At 46.9% G+C, this 23,615-nt stretch overlaps 1 protein-coding gene across 2 annotated transcripts in view; it reads left to right on the top strand.

Annotated features, from left to right (window-relative positions):
- LOC140394404 (acyl-coenzyme A synthetase ACSM3, mitochondrial-like) overlaps positions 1-23,615 on the top strand; it is a 79,124-nt gene that overhangs the window by 4,751 nt on the left and 50,758 nt on the right. For both annotated transcript variants that reach the window (XM_072481646.1, XM_072481647.1), the window contains exons 2-6: positions 5,368-5,664; positions 6,418-6,628; positions 11,312-11,519; positions 17,326-17,469; positions 18,938-19,094. In XM_072481646.1, the coding sequence (XP_072337747.1) occupies positions 5,410-5,664; positions 6,418-6,628; positions 11,312-11,519; positions 17,326-17,469; positions 18,938-19,094 (975 nt within the window). In that variant the 5' untranslated portion in view covers positions 5,368-5,409. The remainder of the gene's footprint in view (positions 1-5,367; positions 5,665-6,417; positions 6,629-11,311; positions 11,520-17,325; positions 17,470-18,937; positions 19,095-23,615) is intronic.

Raw genomic sequence — 23,615 nt, 5'->3', positions numbered from 1 at the left:
ATATATTTCTCTTTATTTTACTTTTGTTTTCAATGTATGTCCACCCTTGCCTTTGTTCTGTATATTACAAAAATCCTCAATAAAAACATTTTTTTAAAAAAAGATCTTCAAGAATGCAATGCAAAAGCAAACTAATAAACCACTTCGCCAGCATTTGGCCAATTTCTGGCTTTCGCATATATCAACCCTCCAATCACCACAGGGGTCGCATCTGCTGAGTTGCTCATGGGTCATTGCCTGAGGACCCGGTGAGATCTCGTGTTTCCGAATTTGGCAGGGAGGGTGGGAGCACGTCCGGTCTCTCAGAGGAGCCAATGGGAAGAGCAGAGGGGGTGACAGGTCGTTCCGGGTGGGAGACCTGGTTTTGGTCCGTAATTCTGCTTCAGGACCTCTGTGGCTAGCTGGACAGATTGTGGCCCAGTCGGGGCTGGTGTCATATGTGGTCAATGTCAGAGGGAAGACTGTCAGAAAGCACGTCGACCACTTGAGGAGTCCGGGGGGGGGGGGGGGGGGGGCGCTTGGGTCGAAACCCCCAGTCTGGAGTCAACATGCTACCAGTGTTATAGACACCCCTGTAAATTCATCTGACGAAGGGGAGCCGTGAACTCCTGAATCCACTTAGCCAACTGCACCGATTGAGACCGGTGAGGCAAGTTCGCCTGTCATTGAGACAGTGCCTCCTGAGGTGACACCAACCGCTAACAATCCGATACCCGGAAGGGTGCCGAGCCTGTGGATAGGATCCAGAGGTCTCCAGACCGATTGACCTCTTGATGGACTCTCTCCCCTATTGTCTTTTTTAATGTTTGTAAACTCTGTATTTAGTTTTTTTGTGTAGTTTATAATAAGCGACTTAAGCGGGGGAGGGATATGGTAGCACAGCCTCTTTAAGGGCACGGGCTCAATCGACCACGTTGTGATATTCATTGATTTCTTAATGAGGATGGCTTTGGAGTGTAGTGTCTCACAAAGAACATCAAGCCATGTTTTGAACAAAGCTAATTCATTCACACTACATAATAACTAGATTTGTCTTGCTTGCTAAGATATAAAAGATAACAGATTAACTAAAACTATGATACCATCTACAAAACTCCTGATAACATGATTATTCCCTATCTCTCCTAACAACCTACTCCCTGCATCAAGAGTATCATTGATCCACATGTATGCGCTTGATCGCCATCTAATGGTTGGATATAGTTACAATAAATTGTTAACCCTTCATTATTCTTACAATGCACATATGACTGGATTGGGGCCAATCGCACAGGAGCGTGCGAATCCCGACCAATAGAGAGTTTACGCGGGGCTCTGAGAACAAGACTCTGGGCAAAGTGGAACCCGGAGGCGAAGTGATTGGACCTGTTATATTGCGTTCTGTGCCTGTTACTTTATCTGCCTTTACCTTTCATCAATAAACCCCTTTGGTAATTACTGGAAGACTTCAGTGTGTGTCTCGAGCCCCTGCACTGATTATGTCAACTATTGTATGGGTATTTTATCCAATGTGACTCCACTCCACACTGCCCATCACCTCTTGTCAATTCATGCTGTCCTCTTCTGTAAGAGAGGACAGTTCGGATGTCTCCGAACGGGTAGAGGGCATCCTGAAGGGGGAGGGCAAACAGGCAGAGGTCGTTGTACATATTGGTACTAACGACATAGGCAGGAAGGGGCATGAGGTCCTGCAGCAGGAGTTCAGGGAGCTAGGCAGAAAGGTAAAAGACAGGACTTCTAGGGTTGTAATCTCGGGATTACTCCCTGTGCCACGTGCCAGTGAGGCGAGAAATAGGAAGATAGAGCAGCTAAACACGTGGCTAAACAGCTGGTGTAGGAGGGAGGGTTTCCGTTATCTGGACCACTGGGAGCTCTTCCGGGGCAGGTGTGACCTATATAAGAAGGACGGGTTGCATCTAAACCGGAGAGGCATAAATATCCTGGCCGCGAGGTTTGCTAGTGTCACACGGGAGGGTTTAAACTAGTATGGCAGGGGGGTGGGCACGGGAGAAATAGGTCAGAAGGTGAGAGCATTGAGGGAGAACTAGGGAATAGGGACAGTGGGGCTCTGAGGCAGAGCAGACAGGGAGAAGTTGCTGAACACAGCGGGTCTGGTGGCCTGAAGTGCATATGTTTTAATGCAAGAAGTATTACGGGTAAGGCAGATGAACTTAGAGCTTGGATTAGTACTTGGAACGATGATGTTGTTGCCATTACAGAGACCTGGTTGAGGGAAGGGCAGGATTGGCAGCTAAACGTTCCAGGATTTAGATGTTTCAGGCGGGATAGAGGGGGATGTAAAAGGGGAGGCGGAGTTGCGCTACTGGTTCGGGAGAATATCACAGCTGTACTGCGGGAGGACACCTCAGAGGGCAGTGAGGCTATATGGGTAGAGATCAGGAATAAGAAGGGTGCAGTCACAATGTTGGGGGTTTACTACAGGCCTCCCAACAGCCAGCGGGAGATAGAGGAGCAGATAGGTAGACAGATTTTGGAAAAGAGTAAAAATAACAGGGTTGTGGTGATGGGAGACTTCAACTTCCCCAATATTGACTGGGACTCACTTAGTGCCAGGGGCTTAGACGGGGCGGAGTTTGTAAGGAGCATCCAGGAGGGCTTCTTAAAACAATATGTAGACAGTCCAACTAGGGAAGGGGCAGTACTGGACCTGGTATTGGGGAATGAGCCCGGCCATGTGGTAGATGTTTCAGTAGGGGAGCATTTCGGTAACAGTGACCACAATTCAGTAAGTTTTAAAGTACTGGTGGACAAGGATAAGAGTGGTCCTAGGATGAATGTGCTAAATTGGGGGAAGGCTAATTATAACAATATTAGGCGGGAACTGAAGAACATAGATTGGGGGCGGATGTTTGAGGGCAAATCAACATCTGACATGTGGGAGGCTTTCAAGTGTCAGTTGAAAGGAATTCAGGACCGGCATGTTCCTGTGAGGAAGAAGGATAAATACGGCAATTTTCGGGAACCTTGGATAACGAGAGATATTGTAGGTCTCGTTAAAAAGAAAAAGGAGGCATTTGTCAGGGCTAAAAGGCTGGGAACAGACGAAGCCTGCGTGGAATATAAGGAAAGTACGAAAGAACTTAGCAAGGAGTCAGGAGGGCTAGAAGGGGTCACGAAAAGTCATTGGCAAATAGGGTTAAGGAAAATCCCAAGGCTTTTTACACGTACATAAAAAGCAAGAGGGTAGCCAGGGAAAGGGTTGGCCCACTGAAGGATAGGCAAGGGAATCTATGTGTGGAGCCAGAGGAAATGGGCGAGGTACTAAATGAATACTTTGCATCAGTATTCACCAAAGAGAAGAAATTGGTAGATGTTGAGTCTGGAGAAGGGTGTTTAGATAGCCTGGGTCACATTGAGATCCAAAAAGACGAGGTGTTGGGTGTCTTAAAAATGTTAACATAGATAAGTTCCCAGGGCCTGATGGGATCTACCCCAGAATACTGAAGGAGGCTGGAGAGGAAATTGCTGAGGCCTTGACAGAAATCTTTGGATCCTCACTGTCTTCAGGGGATGTCCCGGAGGACTGGAAAATAGCCAATGTTGTTCCTCTGTTTAAGAAGGGTAGCAAGGATAATCCAGGGAACTACAGGCTGGTGAGCCTTACTTCAGTGGTAGGGAAATTACTGGAGAGAATTCTTCGAGACAGGATCTACTCCCTTTTGGAAGCAAATGGATGTATTAGTGAGAGGCAGCATGGTTTTGTGAAGGGGAGGTCGTGTCTCACTAACTTGATAGAGTTTTTCGAGGAGGTCACTAAGATGATTGATGCAGGTAGGGCAGTGGATGTTGTATATATGGACTTCAGTAAGGCCTTTGACAAGGTCCCTCATGGTAGACTAGTACAAAAGGTGAAGTCACACGGGATCAGGGGTGAGCTGGCAAGGTGGATACAGAACTGGCTAGGTCATAGAAGGCAGAGAGTAGCAATGGAAGGATGCTTTTCTAATTGGAGGGCTGTGACCAGTGGTGTTCCACAGGGATCAGTGCTGGGACCTTTGCTCTTTGTAGTATATATAAATGATTTGGAGGAAAATGTAACTGGTCTGATTAGTAGGTTTGCAGACGACACAAATGTTGGTGGAATTGTGGATAGCGATGAGGACTGTCAGAGGATACAGCAGGATTTAGATTGTTTGGAGACTTGGGCGGAGAGATGGCAGATGGAGTTTAATCTGGACAAATGTGAGGTAATGCATTTTGGAAGGTCTAATGCAGGTAGGGAATATACAGTGAATGGTAGAACCCTCAAGAGCATTGAAAGTCAAAGAGATCTAGGAGTACAGGTCCACAGGTCATTGAAAGGGGCACACAGGTGGAGAAGGTAGTCAAGAAGGCATACGGCATGCTTGCCTTCATTGGCCGGGGCATTGAGTATAAGAATTGGCAAGTCATGTTGCAGCTGTATAGAACCTTAGTTAGGCCACACTTGGAGTATAGTGTTCAATTCTGGTCGCCACACTACCAGAAGGATGTGGAGGCTTTAGAGAGGGTGCAGAAGAGATTTACCAGAATGTTGCCTGGTATGGAGGGCATTAGCTATGAGGAGCGGTTGAATAAACTTGGTTTGTTCTCACTGGAACGAAGGAGGTTGAGGGGAGACCTGATAGAGGTCTACAAAATTATGAGGGGCATAGACAGAGTGGATAGTCAGAGGCTTTTCCCCAGGGTAGAGGGGTCAATTACTAGGGGGCATAGGTTTAAGGTGAGAGGGGCAAGGTTTAGAGTAGATGTACGAGACAAGTTTTTTACACAGAGGGTAGTGGGTGCCTGGAACTCGCTACCGGAGGAGGTGGTGGAAGCAGGGACGATAGTGACATTTAAGGGGCATCTTGACAAATACATGAATAGGATGGGAATAGAGGGATACGGACCCAGGAAGTGTAGAAGATTGTAGTTTAGTCGGGCAGCATGGTCGGCACGGGCTTGGAGGGCCGAAGGGCCTGTTCCTGTGCTGTACATTTCTTTGTTCTTGTTCTTTGAGACTCCCAAAGCTTAGTCACACATGTGTTATCTTCTGTATCCTGAACTAGCTGAGCTTATGTCAAACTAATCAGATACTGCTCAATCAAGATAGTTAGTTTATGTGCCTATTGTTTTCTAAAAAATGCTGAAAATTGTTTCTAATATCCCTCTTTCCCATCCTGCCTCCACTCAGTGCTGAACCTCATCACTTGGCTGAACCAGTTTGACCCTAGCCGCAAATTGTGATGCTAGCTGGACTTTGAGCCTGGGTTAGCGACAGCACTGTAAATCATTGAATCGTCTTGATTTTGTGGTCATGCTTTTATTTCTGTTAAAAGACCTCAGTTCTTACGCAAAATTACTGATGAATGTTTGTCTTTCTAGTTTTAGTGTGTGCATTGGCAGTCCTATTCCACATGGTGTAAAATGAAGATTCAAATGATTCCATTTGGTGCGCTGAAGCTACGAATGATGAATGCCAATCTATCAACCCTGGCTCAATGCAATCAAAGAGCCTTCAGGATATTGAAGACACAAATAAGATCGTTCTCAACTAGCAAGATTTGTAACCTTCAGAATTTCACAGATTATGAATCTATCAAACAGCAATACAAGCCACAAGTTCCAGAATACTTCAATTTTGCCAGGGATGTCCTCGATAAGTGGAGTGAAGTGGAAAAGGTATTTTATAATCCTGTGTGACACACACTTTATGTGGGTGTGAGAAATGGTTTCTGAGAAACCTGAATGTTGCATGGATTCATCAAAATGTTTCAATTAGTTGAATGGTTGGTACAATTTATGCATTCTACATAGAATAAGTGATTCTTAACATTTGGCATACTAAGGCTCTTGTCAATTAGAGCCACTCTAAAATGATATATGCATTCATGTTGAGAACTGGCAGAGGGAACAAGAGTAGTTTTCCTAATTTGACCGATAACCTTTAAATTCAGTTGAAAACCTACACAGGTATAAAAAAAGGGCATTTCATGGACAGATTTTGTTGTATGAAAAGTTAGATTGTATATATTTTCCCTAAGTCTTATTAATTCAAATGCTGTGTTTTCTACAGAAAAGCTTTTGAGGTTTGGTGTTTTTAATAATAATCTTTATTATTGTCACAGATAGGCTTACATTAACACTGCAATGAAGTTGCTGTGAAAAGCCCCAAGTCGCCACATTCCGGCGCCTGTTCGGGTACACAAAGGGAGAATTCAGAATGTCCAATTCACCTTACAGCACACCTTTAGGGACTTGTGGGAGGAAACCGGAGCACCCGGAGGAAACCCACACAGACACTGGGAGAACGTGCAGACTCCGTTCTGACAGTGACCCAAGCTGGAATCAAACCTGGGACCCTGGTGCTGTGAAGCAACAGTGCTAACCACTGTACTACCATGTCAAATAATATTTCCATTGATATTTCTGCAGGCTGGAAACAGAGGTTCGAACCCTGCTTTGTGGTGGGTGAGTGAACATGGGCAAGAGGTGAAATGGAACTTTCAGGACCTTGAAGTCAACTCTAAGAAGGTGGCGAACATACTGTCAGAGGCCTGTGATCTACGATTAACTGATCGAGCTATTGTTATCCTGCCACATGTTCTGGAATGGTGGCTTGTAACCATAGCGTGCATGAGAACAGGTAATGGTTTGGTCGTCAATATCGCTGTTGAGATGACTGTCTAACAAAATACATTTGTCTCTCTTCTTCCTACAAGAGACTATCTCGAAGCAGCCCATTTTAAAAAAATCAAATCCTTGCAAGGAGTTCTGATTAACTTACACAGATTTCTTAGTTGTCAGGTTTGGAACGGTTTTTGATTAAGCTATGCAATTATTAGAAAAATGGGCGCTGCATGATCCCAGGCTGATGGAACTGAATTCATGTTTGTCGCAGTAGTCATTGACCGAGGATGCTTCAGTGAATGTCCTTTCCAATATGTACGTAATTCAACAGTTTCTGATTTTTTCAGACTTATTTACTCACGCAAGCCATGCACTGTTACTGACATCACAGATTTTGTTTCAACAACAAAAAAAGGACAGAAATTGTAATAATTTTAAATAACATGTTAACCAGTTTCTGGTGGTAGAAGTTTCAACCTTGTTGATTCTGTGGGAACCTAGTGTTCTGGGCAGTGGTTTCGTAATCCAGTTCAGGATAAAGAAAGATTACTTCCTGTTACTGGGGAATGTAAAGAATACAGGTAATGAGATCGAGTAGTAGTGAACTGAATGAAATGAAATGAAATGAAATGGAATGAAATGAAATGGGAATTGAAATGAAATGGAAATTGAAATGGAAATTGAAAGGAAATTCGCTTATTGTCACAAGTAGGCTTCAAATGAAGTGACTGTGAAAAGCCCCTAGTCGCCACATTCCGGCGCCTGTTCGGGGAGGCTGGTATGGGAATTGAACCGTGCTGCTGGCCTGCCTTGGCCTGCTTTAAAAGCCAGCAATTTAGCCCAGTGAAGATGCCAGAGGTGGATTCTTGCAAACTGTTACGAGCTCAAAGACTAGAGTCTTTCTAGCCGAGTGTCTTTATTGAACTGCTTATATCAAAGACTCTGGGTGGGGTTTAATGGGGGAAAAAAATAATCCTGTTTTAGGCGTATTTAGCACGGGTAACCCTGATATCAGCGGAACTCTGGGTTTTTGGGCCTCAGCGAGGAATGCCCTGCCAAGGCCGCACTTACCTTCATATTCTACACTTAAGAGATCAGGATGTCATTTTAAAATGCTGCCCTGATCTCTGGACTCCCTAGACCATCTCCAAACTCCCCCAACGTACCTGTTAAACGGTCCTCCAGCCTCCCTTCACCTCACTTCATAACGGTAGGGCACACTCTGGCATGATTCCTGGCAGTGCCAACCTGGCACATTGACACTCCCAGCCTGTCACCCTGGCAGTGTCCCTGCCAGCCTGACAGTGCCTCCCACCCCCCCCCCCCCCCCAAGGTACCGTTACGCCTGGTCCACGCTTGTGTGGACCAATGCTAAACGCCGCCATAGGCGAGCTCTCCAAGGCGCAGGCGTTTGATCCTGAGCCTTGGAGAATCCCACGCAGACATATTTAAGGGAGGCTAACTGCTCACTTAAATATGCAAATACAAATCGCACCCAGTGAGGGCGAGATCAAGATCACGACATCTCGTAAGATCTCATTAGATCTCTCATTAGATCGGTCCCAAGCTTTGCAAATCTACGGCCTTGTCGTGTCCCGAGCTCTCTGCTTACACCACCTTTTGAGGAAGAGAGTTCCAAAGATTCACAACCATTTAAGAGGAAAAGATTGTCCTTATCTCTGTCCTAAATGGGCAACCCCTTATTTTTGATCAGTGACCCCTAATTCTAAAGTCTCCCACAAGAGGAAACATCCTTTACACATAAATCCTGTCAGGATCTTATATGTTTCAATTGAGTTAGGGCAGCACAGTAGCATAGTGGTTCGCATAGTTGCTTCACAGCTCCAGGTTCGTAGGTTCGATTCCTGGCTTGGGTCACTGTCTGTGCGGAGTCTGCATGTTCGCCCCGTGCCTGCGTGGGTTTCCTCCGGGTGCTCCGGTTTCCTCCCACAGTCCAAAGATGTGTAGGCTAGGTGGATTGGCCATGATAAATTGCCCTTAGTGTTCAAAAAGGTTGGGTGGGGTTACGGGGAGGGTGGGGGTGTGGGCTTGGGTAGGGTGCTCTTTCCAAGGGCCTTCTGCAATGTAAATGTAAATTTTATGAAAACAAATTCTATGAAGTCACCTCGTACCCTTCTAAACTCCAGTAGATACAGGCTTAACCTGTCCAACCTTTCCTCATCAGACTGTCCACCCATTCCAGGTATTAGTTCAGTAAACTTTCTCTGAACTGCTTCCAACGCATTTACATCCTTCCTTAAATAAGGAGGCCAATACTGTACACAGTACTCCAGATGTGGTCTGCATAATTGAAGCATAACCTGCCTACTTCTTGTTCTATTAGCTTTCCTAATTACTTGCTGAACCTTTTGTACGTACGACACCCAGATCCCCACTGCGCCTCAGAGCTGTGCAATCTCTCACCATTTAGATAGAACACCAGGCCTCATCTGACAAGGATAAGGATGGCCAGGAAGAACCAGGCATGGAGCCCGGGCTGGCAGGGCAGGCCGCCCAACGTGTGCTCCAGAGCCACTGCACACAGGACAACATCACCACCTCTAGATTTGCCAACGAGGTTTGGCCACTGGCAGCTCCGCCACCCTGCCCCACGTCTCCATACTCTTATTAATAATAATAATAATAATCTTTATTAGTGTCACATGTAGACTTACATTAACACTGCAATGAAATGGGGCAGCACGGTAGAATAGTGGCTTCACAGCACCAGGGTCCCAGATTTGATTCCCGGCTGGGTCACTGTCTGTGCGGAGTCTGCACATTCTCCCCATGTCTGCGTGGGTTTCCTCCGGGTGCTCCGGTTTTCTCCCACTAGTCCCGAAAGACGTGCTGTTAGGTAAATTGGACATTCTGAATTCTCCCTCTGTGTACCCGAACAGGCGCTGGAATGTGGCAACTAGGGGCTTTCCACAGTAACTTCATTGCAATAAACCTACTTGTGACAATAAAGATTACAAGTTACTGTGAAAAGCCCCTAGTTGCCACACTCCGGCGCCTGTTCAGGTACATATAAAATTATGAAGGGAATAGATAGGATAGATGCGGGCAGGTTGTTTCCACTGGCAGGTGAAAGCAGAACTAGGAGGCATAACCTCAAAATAAGGCAAGGTAGATTTAGGACTGAGCTTAGGAGGAACTTCTTCACCCAAAGTGTTGTGAATCTATGGAATTCCTTGCCCAGTGAAGCAGTTGAGGCTCCTTCATCAAATGTTTTCAAGATCAAGATAGGTAGTTTTTTGAAGAATAAAGGGTTATGGTGTTCGAGCGGGAAAGTAGAGCTGAGTCCACAAAAGATCAACCATGATCTCAATGAATGGCGGAGTAGGCTCGAGGGGTCAGATGGCCTACTCCTGCTCCTAGTTCTTATGTTCTATGTTCTGGGTGGCATCTGTCGCGTGGTTTCAAAATGTGGTGTGTCTGACCACCTATTGGTTTACATGGATTGCGTATTTGCTGAGAACATTTAGAGTATAAGTTGGATTTTGCAATTTGTGTTATCCTTACAACTCTGTATATCTGTCAAGGTATAGCTAGGGTGACAGAGTCGTGTATTATAGCTAATCTTTCCTTGTTTAATAAATGTTTTATCGTTTTAAAAGTTCATTGGCAATCCTGTGACTTTGTTCATCCATGTCTCTAAATAAAAAAGTTAGGATTGATGAAGCCAGTTCCATTCTGGAATCTGGCTTGTGTTATGTTCTCTATTCTGCTTTACCTGGATGGCTCGGATGCGGAGTGTTGAATAAAGAACACAAAGCTTTGTTAACGAACAAAACTATAAATTTATTACACTACTAACTAAGATTCACATTCCTAAAGTAGAAGGTTATTGTATAAAACTATGCTATTTCTAACTTACAGAACACTCAAGTATACAACTGCTCTCTATGCCTGACCCTCTTCCAGCTCTCTCCTAACTCTAACTTCCACAATCTCCGAAGTCACATGATACATATGACTGTTCTGTTGTTCCCTCTTGTGGTATGAAGCATTAACATCAGCTTGTTAACTCTTTACACCCCAGTCAATATACATATCATTGCAGCTTGGTCCAGTAGTAACATTAGCTGGGATCACAACAAAAGGACAATATCTTCTTCTCCAATTAGCACCCTTGAGTATTCAGGGGTTGCCGTACTGTGTGATTCTACACAGGGCAGGGTAATTGGTCAGCCCAATGTCTACCTCAGCCAGAACTGATATTGAGCCCTGCCTTCTTGACATTATTTTTGAAATACACATGAGCTGCCCAGTCAACTGAGCTAACCGGTGATCAACAATCTCAACCCCATTTTGTCAGACCTCAAGTAATACATTAAATCACTCTTGCCTTTCACCCTATCATAGGCCTTCCCTATTTGTTCTTTCCTGCCCTCCCTTCTGCCTGTACCTCAGCAAAACCTGTTATATGTTCAGTTCTGACAGAAGTTCCCAGACCTGAACCTTTAATGCTTTCACTGTCCAAAGATGTAGCTTGGACTGCTGAGTATTTCCAGCGCTTTCTGTTCATATTACAGATTTCCAGCGTGCTCACTATTTTGCTGAATAAAGCACACGGTCAAATTTGTTTTTTTCAAAACATTTCAAATCTGAATAGCTAAATTAGTTCCAACAAGCTTTAATAGTTAGGTCTCTGCAAGTATTTAGGCATTGATCTTTTTGTTTGTGTTCTGATCAGGTACTGTAGTGATTCCTGGCACACGTCTGTTAACAGCCAAGGACATTTGCCACAGGCTGCAGGCCTCCAATGCAAAATGCATCATTACAGATGAAAGCCTGGCAGATGCTGTAGAATCAGTGGCATCGAAGTGCCCTTCTCTCAAAGCAAAGGTGATTGTCTCACAAAAACATAGAGAGGGATGGATGAACTTCCAGGACCTTTTCCGGTTAGTATTACAATCATGGGAGTTATTTGGAAACTAGTGCTTCATGGCCTCAAAGAAAATGCAATTCAAATATATATATAAACACTGAGGAAAATGTTATTAATTCACTTCAACAAATTTGACACATAGGAAACGCTCCATAACCATGAGCCAATTGTAATGGACTAATTTAGTGATATACTGGGAAACTTTCACATCAAACCTAACACCTTAACTGTTCTACTTTACTGACCTGAATTAATTGACAGCTCTATGAGGCAGGGCGTTCACCCCAATGAGGATAGAAGGCCTGTCTCCAGCCAGTTTAACGCTCAGAGGGGCAGACCTGAATTCCCCACCATCAAAACATTCAGCTCTTGAGTAATTGTAGATTAATTTTTGATAACATTGCATTAATTTTGCAACAGATATTAACTCAGTTAAACAGGCAGTGAAGGATAGGACACAGGAGCCTATTCTTTATATACTCACAAGCTTTTATTTATTGAAGCACACGTTGCATATCCCTCAGCCCTAACCGTCAACCCTTCTTTCATTTTAGCACATCAGAGTCCACGGTTAATACCCAGAACCTATATTATATATAAGACCCTTACATATTAATAGCCATTGTCCACTTCTGCATATTCAGGATTCAAGGCATATTGATATGCCTAGGCCTGCATGACTAAACACCAGAGCAAGAGTACGCCACAGGGCCCTTTGAGCCTGCTCTACCATTCAATACTACCACAGCTATTCAATACAATCATGGAATTAGATATAGTTCTTGGGGCTATAGTGATCAAGGGAGATGGGGGAAAGGCGGGATCATGGTATTGAACTTGATGATCAGCCATGATCATAATGAATGGTGGAGCAGGCTCGAAGGGCCTCCTCCTCCTTCTATTTTCTAATTATGTTTCTATGTATGGCTGATCTTGGGCATCATCTCCACCTTTCTGCCCGTTTACGTCCATGGTTCACTGAGAAACCAAACATCTGTCTATCCCAACCTTAAACATATTCAACTACAGAGCATCAGTAACCCTCTGGAGTGGGGAATTGCAAAGATTCCCAATCCTTTGAGTGAAGACATGTTTCTTCCTCTCAGTCCTAAATGAATGTTCCTTTATCCTGGGACTGTGTCTCCTTGATCCTGGGACTGTGTCTCCTTGATCCTGGGACTGTGCCTCCTTGATCCTGGGACTGTGCCTCCTTTGTCCTGGGGCTGTGTCTCCTTGATCCTGGGACTGTGCCTCCTTTATCCTGGGACTGTGCCTCCTTTATCCTGGGACTGGGTCTCCTTCATCATGGGACTGTGTCTCCTTGATCCTGGGACTTTGTCTCCTTGATCCTGGGACTGTGCCTCCTTTATCCTGGGACTGTGTCTCCTTTATCCTGGGACTGTGTCTCCTTTATCCTGGGACTGTGTCTCCTTGATCCTGGGACTGTGCCTCCTTTATCCTGGGACTGTGCCTCGTTTATCCTGGGACTGGGTCTCCTTCATCATGGGACTGTGTCTCCTTGATCCTGGGACTTTGTCTCCTTGATCCTGGGACTGTGCCTCCTTTATCCTGGGACTGTGCCTCGTTTATCCTGGGGCTGTGTCTCCTTCATCATGGGACTGTGTCTCCTTGATCCTGGGACTTTGTCTCCTTGATCCTGGGACTGTGCCTCCTTTATCCTGGGACTGTGTCTCCTTTATCCTGGGACTGTGTCTCCTTTATCCTGGGACTGTGTCTCCTTGATCCTGGGACTGTGCCTCCTTTATCCTGGGACTGTGCCTCGTTTATCCTGGGACTGGGTCTCCTTCATCATGGGACTGTGTCTCCTTGATCCTGGGACTTTGTCTCCTTGATCCTGGGACTGTGCCTCCTTTATCCTGGGACTGTGTCTCCTTTATCCTGGGACTGTGCCTCCTTTATCCTGGGACTGTGTCTCCTTTATCCTGGGACTGTGCCTCCTTTATCCTGGGGCTGTGTCTCCTTTATCCTGGGACTGTGCCTCCTTTATCCTGGGGCTGTGTCTCCTTTATCCTGGGACTGTGCCTCCTTTATCCTGGGACTGTGTCTCCTTTATCCTGGGACTGTGTCTCCTTTATCCTGGGACTGTGCCTCCTTTATCCTGGGGCTGTGTCTCCTTTATCCTCGCACTGTGTCTCCTTTATCCTGGGACTGTGTCTCCTTTATCCTGGGACTGTGTCTCCTTTATCCTGGGACTGTGCCTCCTTTATCCTCGCACTGTGTCTCCTTTATCCTGGGACTGTGCCTCCTTTATCCTGGGACTGTGTCTCCTTTATCCTGGGACTGTGCCTCCTTTATCCTGGGACTGTGTCTCCTTTATCCTGGGGCTGTGTCTCCTTTATCCTGGGGCTGTGTCTCCTTTATCCTGGGACTGTGCCTCCTTTATCCTGGGACTGTGCCTCCTTTGTCCTGGGACTGTGCCTCCTTGATCCTGGGGCTGTGTCTCCTTTATCCTGGGGCTGTGTCTCCTTTATCCTGGGACTGTGCCTCCTTTATCCTGGGGCTGTGTCTCCTTTATCCTGGGACTGTGTCTCCTTTATCCTGGGGCTGTGTCTCCTTTATCCTGGGGCTGTGTCTCCTTTATCCTGGGACTGTGCCTCCTTTATCCTGGGGCTGTGTCTCCTTTATCCTGGGACTGTGCCTCCTTTATCCTGGGACTGTGCCTCCTTGATCCTGGGACTGTGTCTCCTTGATCCTGGGACTGTGCCTCCTTGATCCTGGGACTGTGCCTCCTTTGTCCTGGGGCTGTGTCTCCTTGATCCTGGGACTGTGCCTCCTTTATCCTGGGACTGTGCCTCCTTTATCCTGGGACTGTGCCTCCTTGATCCTGGGACTGTGTCTCCTTGATCCTGGGACTGTGCCTCCTTGATCCTGGGACTGTGCCTCCTTTGTCCTGGGGCTGTGTCTCCTTGATCCTGGGACTGTGCCTCCTTTATCCTGGGACTGTGCCTCCTTTATCCTGGGACTGTGCCTCCTTTATCCTGGGGCTGTGTCTCCTTTATCCTGGGGCTGTGTCTCCTTGATCCTGGGACTGTGTCTCCTTTATCCTGGGACTGGGTCTCCTTTATCCTGGGACTGTGCCTCCTTTATCCTGGGACTGTGCCTCCTTTATCCTGGGACTGTGTCTCCTTTATCCTGGGACTGTGCCTCCTTTATCCTGGGACTGTGCCTCCTTTATCCTGGGACTGTGTCTCCTTTATCCTGGGGCTGTGTCTCCTTTATCCTGGGACTGTGCCTCCTTTATCCTGGGACTGTGCCTCCTTTATCCTGGGACTGTGCCTCCTTGATCCTGGGACTGGGTCTCCTTTATCCTGGGGCTGTGTCTCCTTTATCCTGGGACTGTGTCTCCTTGATCCTGGGACTGTGTCTCCTTGATCCTGGGACTGGGTCTCCTTTATCCTGGGGCTGTGTCTCCTTTATCCTGGGGCTGTGTCTCCTTGATCCTGGGACTGTGCCTCCTTTATCCTGGGACTGTGCCTCCTTTATCCTGGGGCTGTGTCTCCTTGATCCTGGGACTGTGCCTCCTTTATCCTGGGACTGTGTCTCCTTGATCCTGGGGCTGTGTCTCCTTGATCCTGGGACTGGGTCTCCTTCATCCTCGGACTGTGCCTCCTTTATCCTGGGACTGTGCCTCCTTTATCCTGGGACTGTGCCTCCTTTATCCTGGTGCTGTGTCTCCTTGATCCTGGGACTGTGCCTCCTTGATCCTGGGACTGTGCCTCCTTGATCCTGGGACTGTGTCTTCTTGATCCTGGGACTGTTCCTCCTTTATCCTGGGACTGGGTCTCCTTTATCCTGGGACTGTGTCTCCTTTATCCTGGGACTGTGTCTCCTTGATCCTGGGACTGTGCCTCCTTTATCCTGAGACTGTGTCTCCTTTATCCTGGGACTGTGTCTCCTTTATCCTGGGACTGTGCCTCCTTTATCCTGGGACTGTGTCTCCTTTATCCTGGGTCTGTATCTCCTTTATCCTGGATCTGCATCTCCTTTATCCTGGGACTGTGTCTCCTTGATCCTGGGACTGTGCCTCCTTTATCCTGGGACTGGGTCTCCTTTATCCTGGGACTGGGTCTCCTTTATCCTGGGACTGTGTCTCCTTGATCCTGGGACTGTGCCTCCTTTATCCTGGGACTGCACCTCTATTTCAGCACCTCTCGTTTCATTCACTTGTTTTGTTTGGACATTTTCAGTGGTTCACACTCAGATACATATTTCAGGAATCTAATGTATATTGTTGCATGGTGCTTTAAAAATGGTGCATCTTTTGTGTTATGGTTGAATTTTTAAAAAAAATATTTTTATTAAGGTATCTGAGAATTTTTATAAACATAACATAGACAATGACATCAACATGGTATAATAAACATTTCCCCCCTCACCTCAATCTTCACACACCACAACCATACAATCCGCCCCCCCCCCCCCCCCCCCCCCCCAGTTTAACACCAGCCGCGCTCTGTCGACCACTGTGCCATCTCCTCACGGCCCTGCTTCTCCGCCATGCTTTCCCGCGTTACCAGCTCTGCTCGCGTCTTCCTTACAGGCTGTTGTCTTCTCACACGGCCACTTCTGGTCCAATTCTCCATACACCGGAAGGGCATTTCTCCTTACTGTCTCACTCTTCACCGATTTATGCCATAAAATCCGGGGAAAAAAACGGGGGAAAAAGGTCCAAAAGTCTGTCATAGGCGGGAGCTATCAAATGTGCGACCTACTCCTCCATGGCTGCCACCGGAAGTCTATGGTTGAATTTTTAACACCACTGAAACCTCCAGCTTTGTTTCTGTCAAATACAAGGCTTACTCCTCAAATACTGTCCTTCCCCTGTTAGGTTCTTCCCGTTAGTGCTCTCACAGAAGATTGCGCGCCTGCCAGGGAGAGGGTTGCCCGGTGTAATGTTTAGTCATAACTCTCCAGCCATCATGAGGTGTTGGGCACACTTGATGATGAATCAATTGGTCTTTTCATGCCCGTAACCTTTTGGTGTCCATACACAAACTCCAATTAATCTGGAAGTTAGTCATCCACATCCTGCCCTGCACTTTTCATCATGCCAAAGTCCAATTGTACCCTCAACCTCAGACCATTGAATTACAAATTGTGTTTTTTCTCTGTAAATCTCCTTACTATCTTGTTGCACACACTTCAATCTTCCTCCGGTCTATAACCTAGTTTGTGACCTTCACTTGTTTGACTTTGGCCTTCTCTACATTTCTCCCTTCCTTCAGTGATTGAGCCTCCCGCCATCATTTCATTGCCCGCAGTCCAAAATTCCTCTTCTCAAAATCTGCTGAGGAGCCAAAACTTCCCCACTTTACAAAAACCTCTCCCTCAAAAACCTTCTTCAACCTTGCCTTTAATTACCCTGTCTAACCCTTTCCCGAAATTAATTTTTGGTTTTCTTTTCAAAAAAAATATTTTTATTAAGTCATTTATATAAACAATAACTAAAAAACAGGAACAAGAACAAACACTTCCGACACTCCAAATATCACCACTTCTGGACTCAGGACCAACTTCACCCTCAACACCTCGGACATTACGTCCGTGAACCCCTAGATGGGTGAGAGTACCCCACATCCCCCTACTCCAGTTCAATCAGTAGCAGCAATCTTGGTACTGTGAGTCTTCCCTGCATCAGTGTGTCATCTTGCCTTCCTCAAGCAAGTTGACTTCTAATTGTCTTCAAGCATCTCAAACTGTAATCACTCCAAAAACCCCCATAGATTTCCCTTGAAAATGTGAATTCCTGGGGAAGAAATGTCAAAAATTAACAAATGTTCTTAATTCTACCTTCTAAGAAATGCATCATGTGACCACAAGTGTGCCAATACCAAGAGTTTGGATCCAATGTTCATTTTCTTCACCAGCGGAACCACGGGAGCTCCAAAAATGGTCGAACATACCCACTGTAGTTATGGAATTGGCTTTACAGTGAGTGCAAGGTCAGAGAACTAACTTGTGTAAATTTGGAGCATACACAATAACTTGCTATTGATAAATCTGGACCTCGGGTGCTATTCTGTTAACAACAAAATATGCTGCGAGCGTTTTCCTAAGGTTAAGTTTTAAGCACAAATGTTTTTGCTGTGGTGAATAATGAGTTTACTATTTATTACTTGTGATAAGATACTTAATATCCGGTCCTGGCTCTGGGTCACCGTCCGTGTGGAGTTTGCACATTCTCCCCGTGTTTGCGTGGGTTTCACCCCCACAACCCAAAGATGTGCAGGCTAGGTGGATTGGCCACGCTAAATTGCCCCTTAATTGGAAAAAATGAATTGGGCGCTCTAAATTATTTTTAAGAAAAGATACTTATATTCTTCCTGCATTACATGCCTGACGCTCGATCTGAGACGAGATTGGAGACAATTGAAGGCTTTACTGCACTAGATGTTTCCCCAGCAGCCCAGGTACAGAATGCAGCTGCTGGGGAGACTCAGGCTCTTATACTCCGCCTTACTGGGCGGAATCAGCAGGCAGGCTTCACCAATGAAAATAGCAGTCTCAGGTACCTCCCACACCAATGGTCTTACAACATTATTCAGGGTACCGTTATGCCCCTAATACCAACTACCACAATGCCGCCATGTATGTAGGCCACAGCAATTAAATTATATGCTACAACCATCCACAAAAAGGAGGCCATGTAGCCCAGTGGTAATGTCCCTACTGCTGGACCAGATGTTCCGGGTCTTGTTAGCCATGAGAGGAGCACTCAATGCAGCTCAACAGGCTGATGATCATCTGTGGATGGTTGTGCAGTCAGGCTCACTTGTTCGTGCCGGAGTCACCAAAGGCGGGGGATCTGATGCTCGTGCCTAGGAGTCCCCTCGCCCCCCCCCCCTCTCGAGCGCCATTTAGCATTGGTCTCCACCAATGTGGGTCAGGCATACCGGCACTTGGGGGTGGGCCACCCCCAGGCAATCGGGGCTCCTGGGTGGTCGGGCTCTGGATAGGATGGTACCCTGGCACCCTCAATTGCTCCCAGGCACTGCCAGCATGGCACCCTGCCCACATCAGGGATTGGGTACAGAGGTGCCTTGCCCTTACGAGGTGGGCTCGAGGACCCCCTCATTTGTATGTTTGGAGGGGGGGGCGGGTTCCCGAGGCCGTGTGGAATGTTCAGAGAACAGGGCACCATCTCTTCCTGCATTGGTGAGCGGAGCTGGTTAGTACAGGAAATGGACTAAGCGCAGCCTCAGCAGAGTGTTCCTCACCAAGGCCCATGAATTGAAGCAGAGCCCCATTTAATAGAGCGGTTCTCGGCCACCGCCAGGAAACACACGGCACTCAGTTTCATTTCCATTAAATCACGCCCATTGTCTTCTCCTGCTCCAATTTACTGTGTTTGTGTGTCCATGTTATGATCCAATGCGGCAGAAGGCTGATTATTATAATTCCCTCTACCAGAGACTGGTTGGATCTCACTCCCTCAGATGTGATATGGAATACCTCAGACACTGGCTGGGTTAAGAGTGCGTGGAGTAGCATTTTTTCACCATGGATTCAAGGATCCTGTGCTTTTGCCCATGAGATGCCACGGTTTAAACCCAAAGCTGTCTTGGAAGTAAGCAAGCAATCGCTGCTCTTTTTCAGTGAAACATGTTGTAAGTAGACTCCATTTAGATCAGCAGCTTACCTGTGAAATAAATCGCATGCACAAAGCACTTTCCATTCACTTCTGTAATATGACATTCCTAATCAAAGTGCAGCTCTTAATTACAAACTCATGCCTCTGGTAAATACATTTCCAATTAGTTATTCCAATTGTTTCATTGTAAATTATAACCTGAAGCAAAAGCATGTTTTCAAAGTTTAATTGTTTGTGTAAATTACACATGCTTGGTTCTTTCATTGAATTTCTAATCAATTATTAAATGGCTTCAGTGTAGAAAATGTGCGTCAACACTTTTTATTCTGTTTTGAATGTTGGTCAAGTCCTACCAAAATTGATCAACTTTTAGGAGGCCACCTTCGAACCGTGGTTAAAAGCTTTTTTTTTTAGAAAATATTTTATTGAAGCATTTGTAATTTTCACAGTTTAAATACTTTAACATTTCTTAAACAACCGAGCGGGGCGACACATGCAAAAAACATAAAAATAACATCCCCTACTACCCCGGCCCTATTTCCTAATTACCCGTATATTAAGTTCCCTGTCCTTGTCTTACACTACCATGCCTTCCATTTTGCACCCCCCACTTTCCACCCCCCCCCCCCCCCCCTTCCTGCTGACGTTCAATTTTCCTTGAAATTGAAAGGCTGCCACTGTAGTGATCTGTATATCTGTGTACATATACAAGGGGTCAATGTAGATGCAATACAACTGAGCATGCACTAGAGGGAGCACGGGAGAGGTATAAATAGAGACAGACAGGAAGTTAGAGGGCACTTCACAGGAACGGCAGCTGGGAGCAGGACACAGACAGGCAGCTCAGAGGTAACATAGTTTAAGTGCTGGAGAGAGAATGAACTCAAAATAAAGCATCTACTTCAACTGTAAGACTACGAGCTTTATTCAGACACAAGGAATAACACAGCCACCTCTGGGCGAACTCCTGAATTGATTCCCTCAGGGCGAACTTAATCTTTTCCAGCCTGAAAAACCCCGCCATGTCGCTGACCCACACTCCTGACTTTGGGGGCTCCGAGTCCCTCCATCCCAGCAAAATCTGTCTCCAGGCCACCAGGGAGGAGGAGGCCAGAACATCGGCCTCCCTCCTTCCCTGGGCCCCTGGATCTTCCGATACCCCAAATATTGCCAATTCTGGACTCTTGAGTCACCCTCCCTTCCTGGACATCCGACATGACGTCCGCAAATCCCTGCCAGAATCCCCTCAACTTCGGACACGCCCAAAACATATATACATGATTCGCCAGCTTCCCCCACAGCGTTCTCACCTATCCTTCACTTCCTCAAAAAACCTACTCATCCGGGCCACAGTCATATGAGCCCTATGGACCATCTTGACTGGATCAGGCTAAGCCTGGCACACGACGAGGATGAATTGACTCTCCTCAAGGCCTTTTCCCATAGTCCGACTTCCAACTCCCCTCCCAACTCTTCCTTCCACTTCCTCTTCACCTCTCCGGTTGGGACCCCTTCCCACTCCATCAATTCCTTGTATATCTCTGAGACCCTCCCATTCCCAACCCTCGTTTTTGGCATTACCTTATCCTGTTGTCCCCTCAGGGGGAGACGAGGAAAGCTTGGAACCTGCCTCAGGACAAAATCCAGTACCTGTAGGTACCGAAACCCGTTTCCACCCGGCAATTCAAACTCCTCCTCTAATGCCTCCAGGCTCGGGAAACCCTCCTGAATGAAGAGATCACCAAGTCTCTCAATCCCTGCCTGCTGCCACCTCCTAAAGCCCCCAATGTAGCCACTTAAAATGGCCAACTCCCGATTTAAAATTGCAACCGGCAAAGGCTGATGGGAAAGTCAGCCAACAAGACAAAAGCGAGCAGCTGCAGGTTGGCTGTGTATTTACCTCTGGAAAGGCCAGACAATATCGATACCAGCAACCATCAGCATAACAAAACAACAGCCATCTGCATACTAATGAGCAATCCCCGGGAACAATAAGCAACATTTAGACACACAAAGCAAAACCAGACTCTTCGGCGCCAGCAGGAGCCTACACAATGGGAGGTGAACGACCACCTCAGGACCGCCCATCGATCAGGGAACCGTTCCAGCATTGGAGAAAATCGAACCAAGCGATTGGGACAAAGTCCAATCACTTGGGACCAGGTACAGGGTCCGCCCCGAAAGGCGGGAAGCCCCTGGGGACTATAAGAATTGAGCCCCAAGTTCAAATCGCTCTCTCTTCACTCTTCAGCAGCCGATCGAACTTGTAAGTCTTACTTCAATGCTCGCTACGAGATAGGCGCTCCTAACTACCAACCTGTACCAACTTCGAATCCCGCAGGCTCAGAACCCGAACGAAAGGCCATTTGTTTCCCTGACCTGGTGGCCAGTTCCAAGTTAAGTATAGGCCTGTTAGTTGTAGAAGTAGCTTAGACGTAGCATTTGTGCATGAGTAGCGATTACTGTGTATAATAAATGTGCTTTGATTTAAATCTTACTAATCGGTGTGTTGGATTATTGATCATTACTCGGACTTGAACCACGTGGCGGTATCTTAAAGATACCTGGCGACTCGAGAGCAAAGGTGATAAAACAGAGCAATTAAACTAAGGCAAAGTTAGCAACACCATCCAGCCCCCCCGGAACAAAACGGTGATTGTCACATATCGGTGACCACACTGACCCCTCCAATCCCATGTGCTGTCTCCATTGTCCCCACACCCTCAGGGCTGCCACTACCACTGAGCTTGTGGAGTACTGAGCCGGCGGGAACGGCAGGGGCGCCATTAATAAAGCCTCCAAACTCGTACCCTTACAGGATGCCGCCTCTACTCGCTCCCAAACAAACCCCTCCCCCGCTACCCACCCACTTCCTGACATCGATATGTTGGCCGCCCAGTAATAATTAATAAAACTCGGGAGGGCCAAGCCCCCCTCCCTGCGACCCCGTTCCAGGAGTGCCTTCTTCATCCTCAAGGTTTTACCAGCCCACACAAAACCCAAAATTACCGCAATCATTTTCCGAAAAAAGGCCTTTTGGACAAAAATCAGGAGACATTGAAAAAAGAACAGGAGCCTCGGGAGGATTGTCATCTTACCGTCTGCACCCTCCCCACCTGTGTCAGCAGGAGCATGTCCCACCTGCGGAAATCCCTTTTCATCTGATCGACCGCTTTACCCAAGTTTAACTTGTGGAGCTGCCCCCAGTCCTTAGCCACCTGAATCCCCAGAATACCTGAAACTCCTCCCCACCACTTTAGAAGGTAACTCCCTCAGTCTCCTTTCCTGCCCCCGTGCCTGAATCACAAACACCTCGCTCTTTCCCATATTTAGTTTGTAACCTGAAAACCGCCCAAATTCTTCCAGTGTCGCCATGATTCCAGCCATCCCAACGGGCCTGTAATCTAAAGAAGCAAATCGTCCGCATAGAGCGAGACCCTATGCTCCACCCCTCCTCTCACTATCCCCCGCCAGACAATTGATGACCTAAGGGCCATTGCCAAGGGTTCTATGGACAGGGAAAACAGTAGTGGGAAGAGCAGGCATTCCTGTCTTGTCCCCCTACAAAGAATAAAATATTCTGACCGGACCCGGTTGGTTCTTAGATTCACCACCGGAGCCTGATACAGCAACCGGACCCAATCCACCAATCCCTGCCCAAACCCAAACCTGCCTAGAATATCCCATAGGTACTTCCACTCCACCTGGTCAAAGACCTTTTCTGCATCCATAGCTACTACCACTCAACCTCACGCCCTTCCGCTGGCATCATTATAACATTTAAGAGCCGTTTAATGTTGGATGTCAAGTGCCTGCCTGGTCCTCCCCGATTACCTCCGGGACACAGTCCTCTATACGTGTGGCCAAGATCTTTGCCAGCAATTTAGCGTCTACGTTCAAAAGGGAGATCGACCTGAATGATCCACAGCTCTCTGCGTCCTTATCCCGCTTCAAGATGAGAGAGATCGATGCCTGTGATAGCGTTGGGGGGGCACTCCCAGTTTAGACTCATTAAAGGCCTTAACCAGGAGCGGCCCTAGTAAGCCAGAAAACGTTTTATAAAACGCCACTGGGTATCCAACAGGTCCCGGGGCCTTACCCAATTGCATCGCCCCCAATCCGTCTATCACCTCCCCGAGCCCAATCGGGCCCCCCAAACCTTCCACCAGCTCCTCAGCTACCTTCGGCAACTCTAGACCCCCCAAAAATCACTTTGTAACCTCCTCCCCAGCTGGAGGTTCAGATTTATAAAGTCGACTATAGAATTTGCGAAACACATCATTTACCGCCCCTAGTTTCACCACCACCTTCCCCCCCCCCCCCCCCTTATCCTTTACTTTCCCAATTTCTCTCACCATCACCTGTTTCCTCAGGTGATGTGCTAACATCCTGCTAGCTTTCTCCCCATATTCATATATTGCCCCTTTTACCTTCCTCAGCTGCCCTTCTGCCTTACCTGTGCTGAGAAGCCTAAATTCCATTTGAAGTCTCTGACGC

Source organism: Scyliorhinus torazame, chromosome 17, assembly GCF_047496885.1.
Source record: "Scyliorhinus torazame isolate Kashiwa2021f chromosome 17, sScyTor2.1, whole genome shotgun sequence".
NCBI lineage: Eukaryota > Metazoa > Chordata > Chondrichthyes > Carcharhiniformes > Scyliorhinidae > Scyliorhinus > Scyliorhinus torazame.
This window is presented reverse-complemented; position numbering and strand designations above follow the sequence as displayed.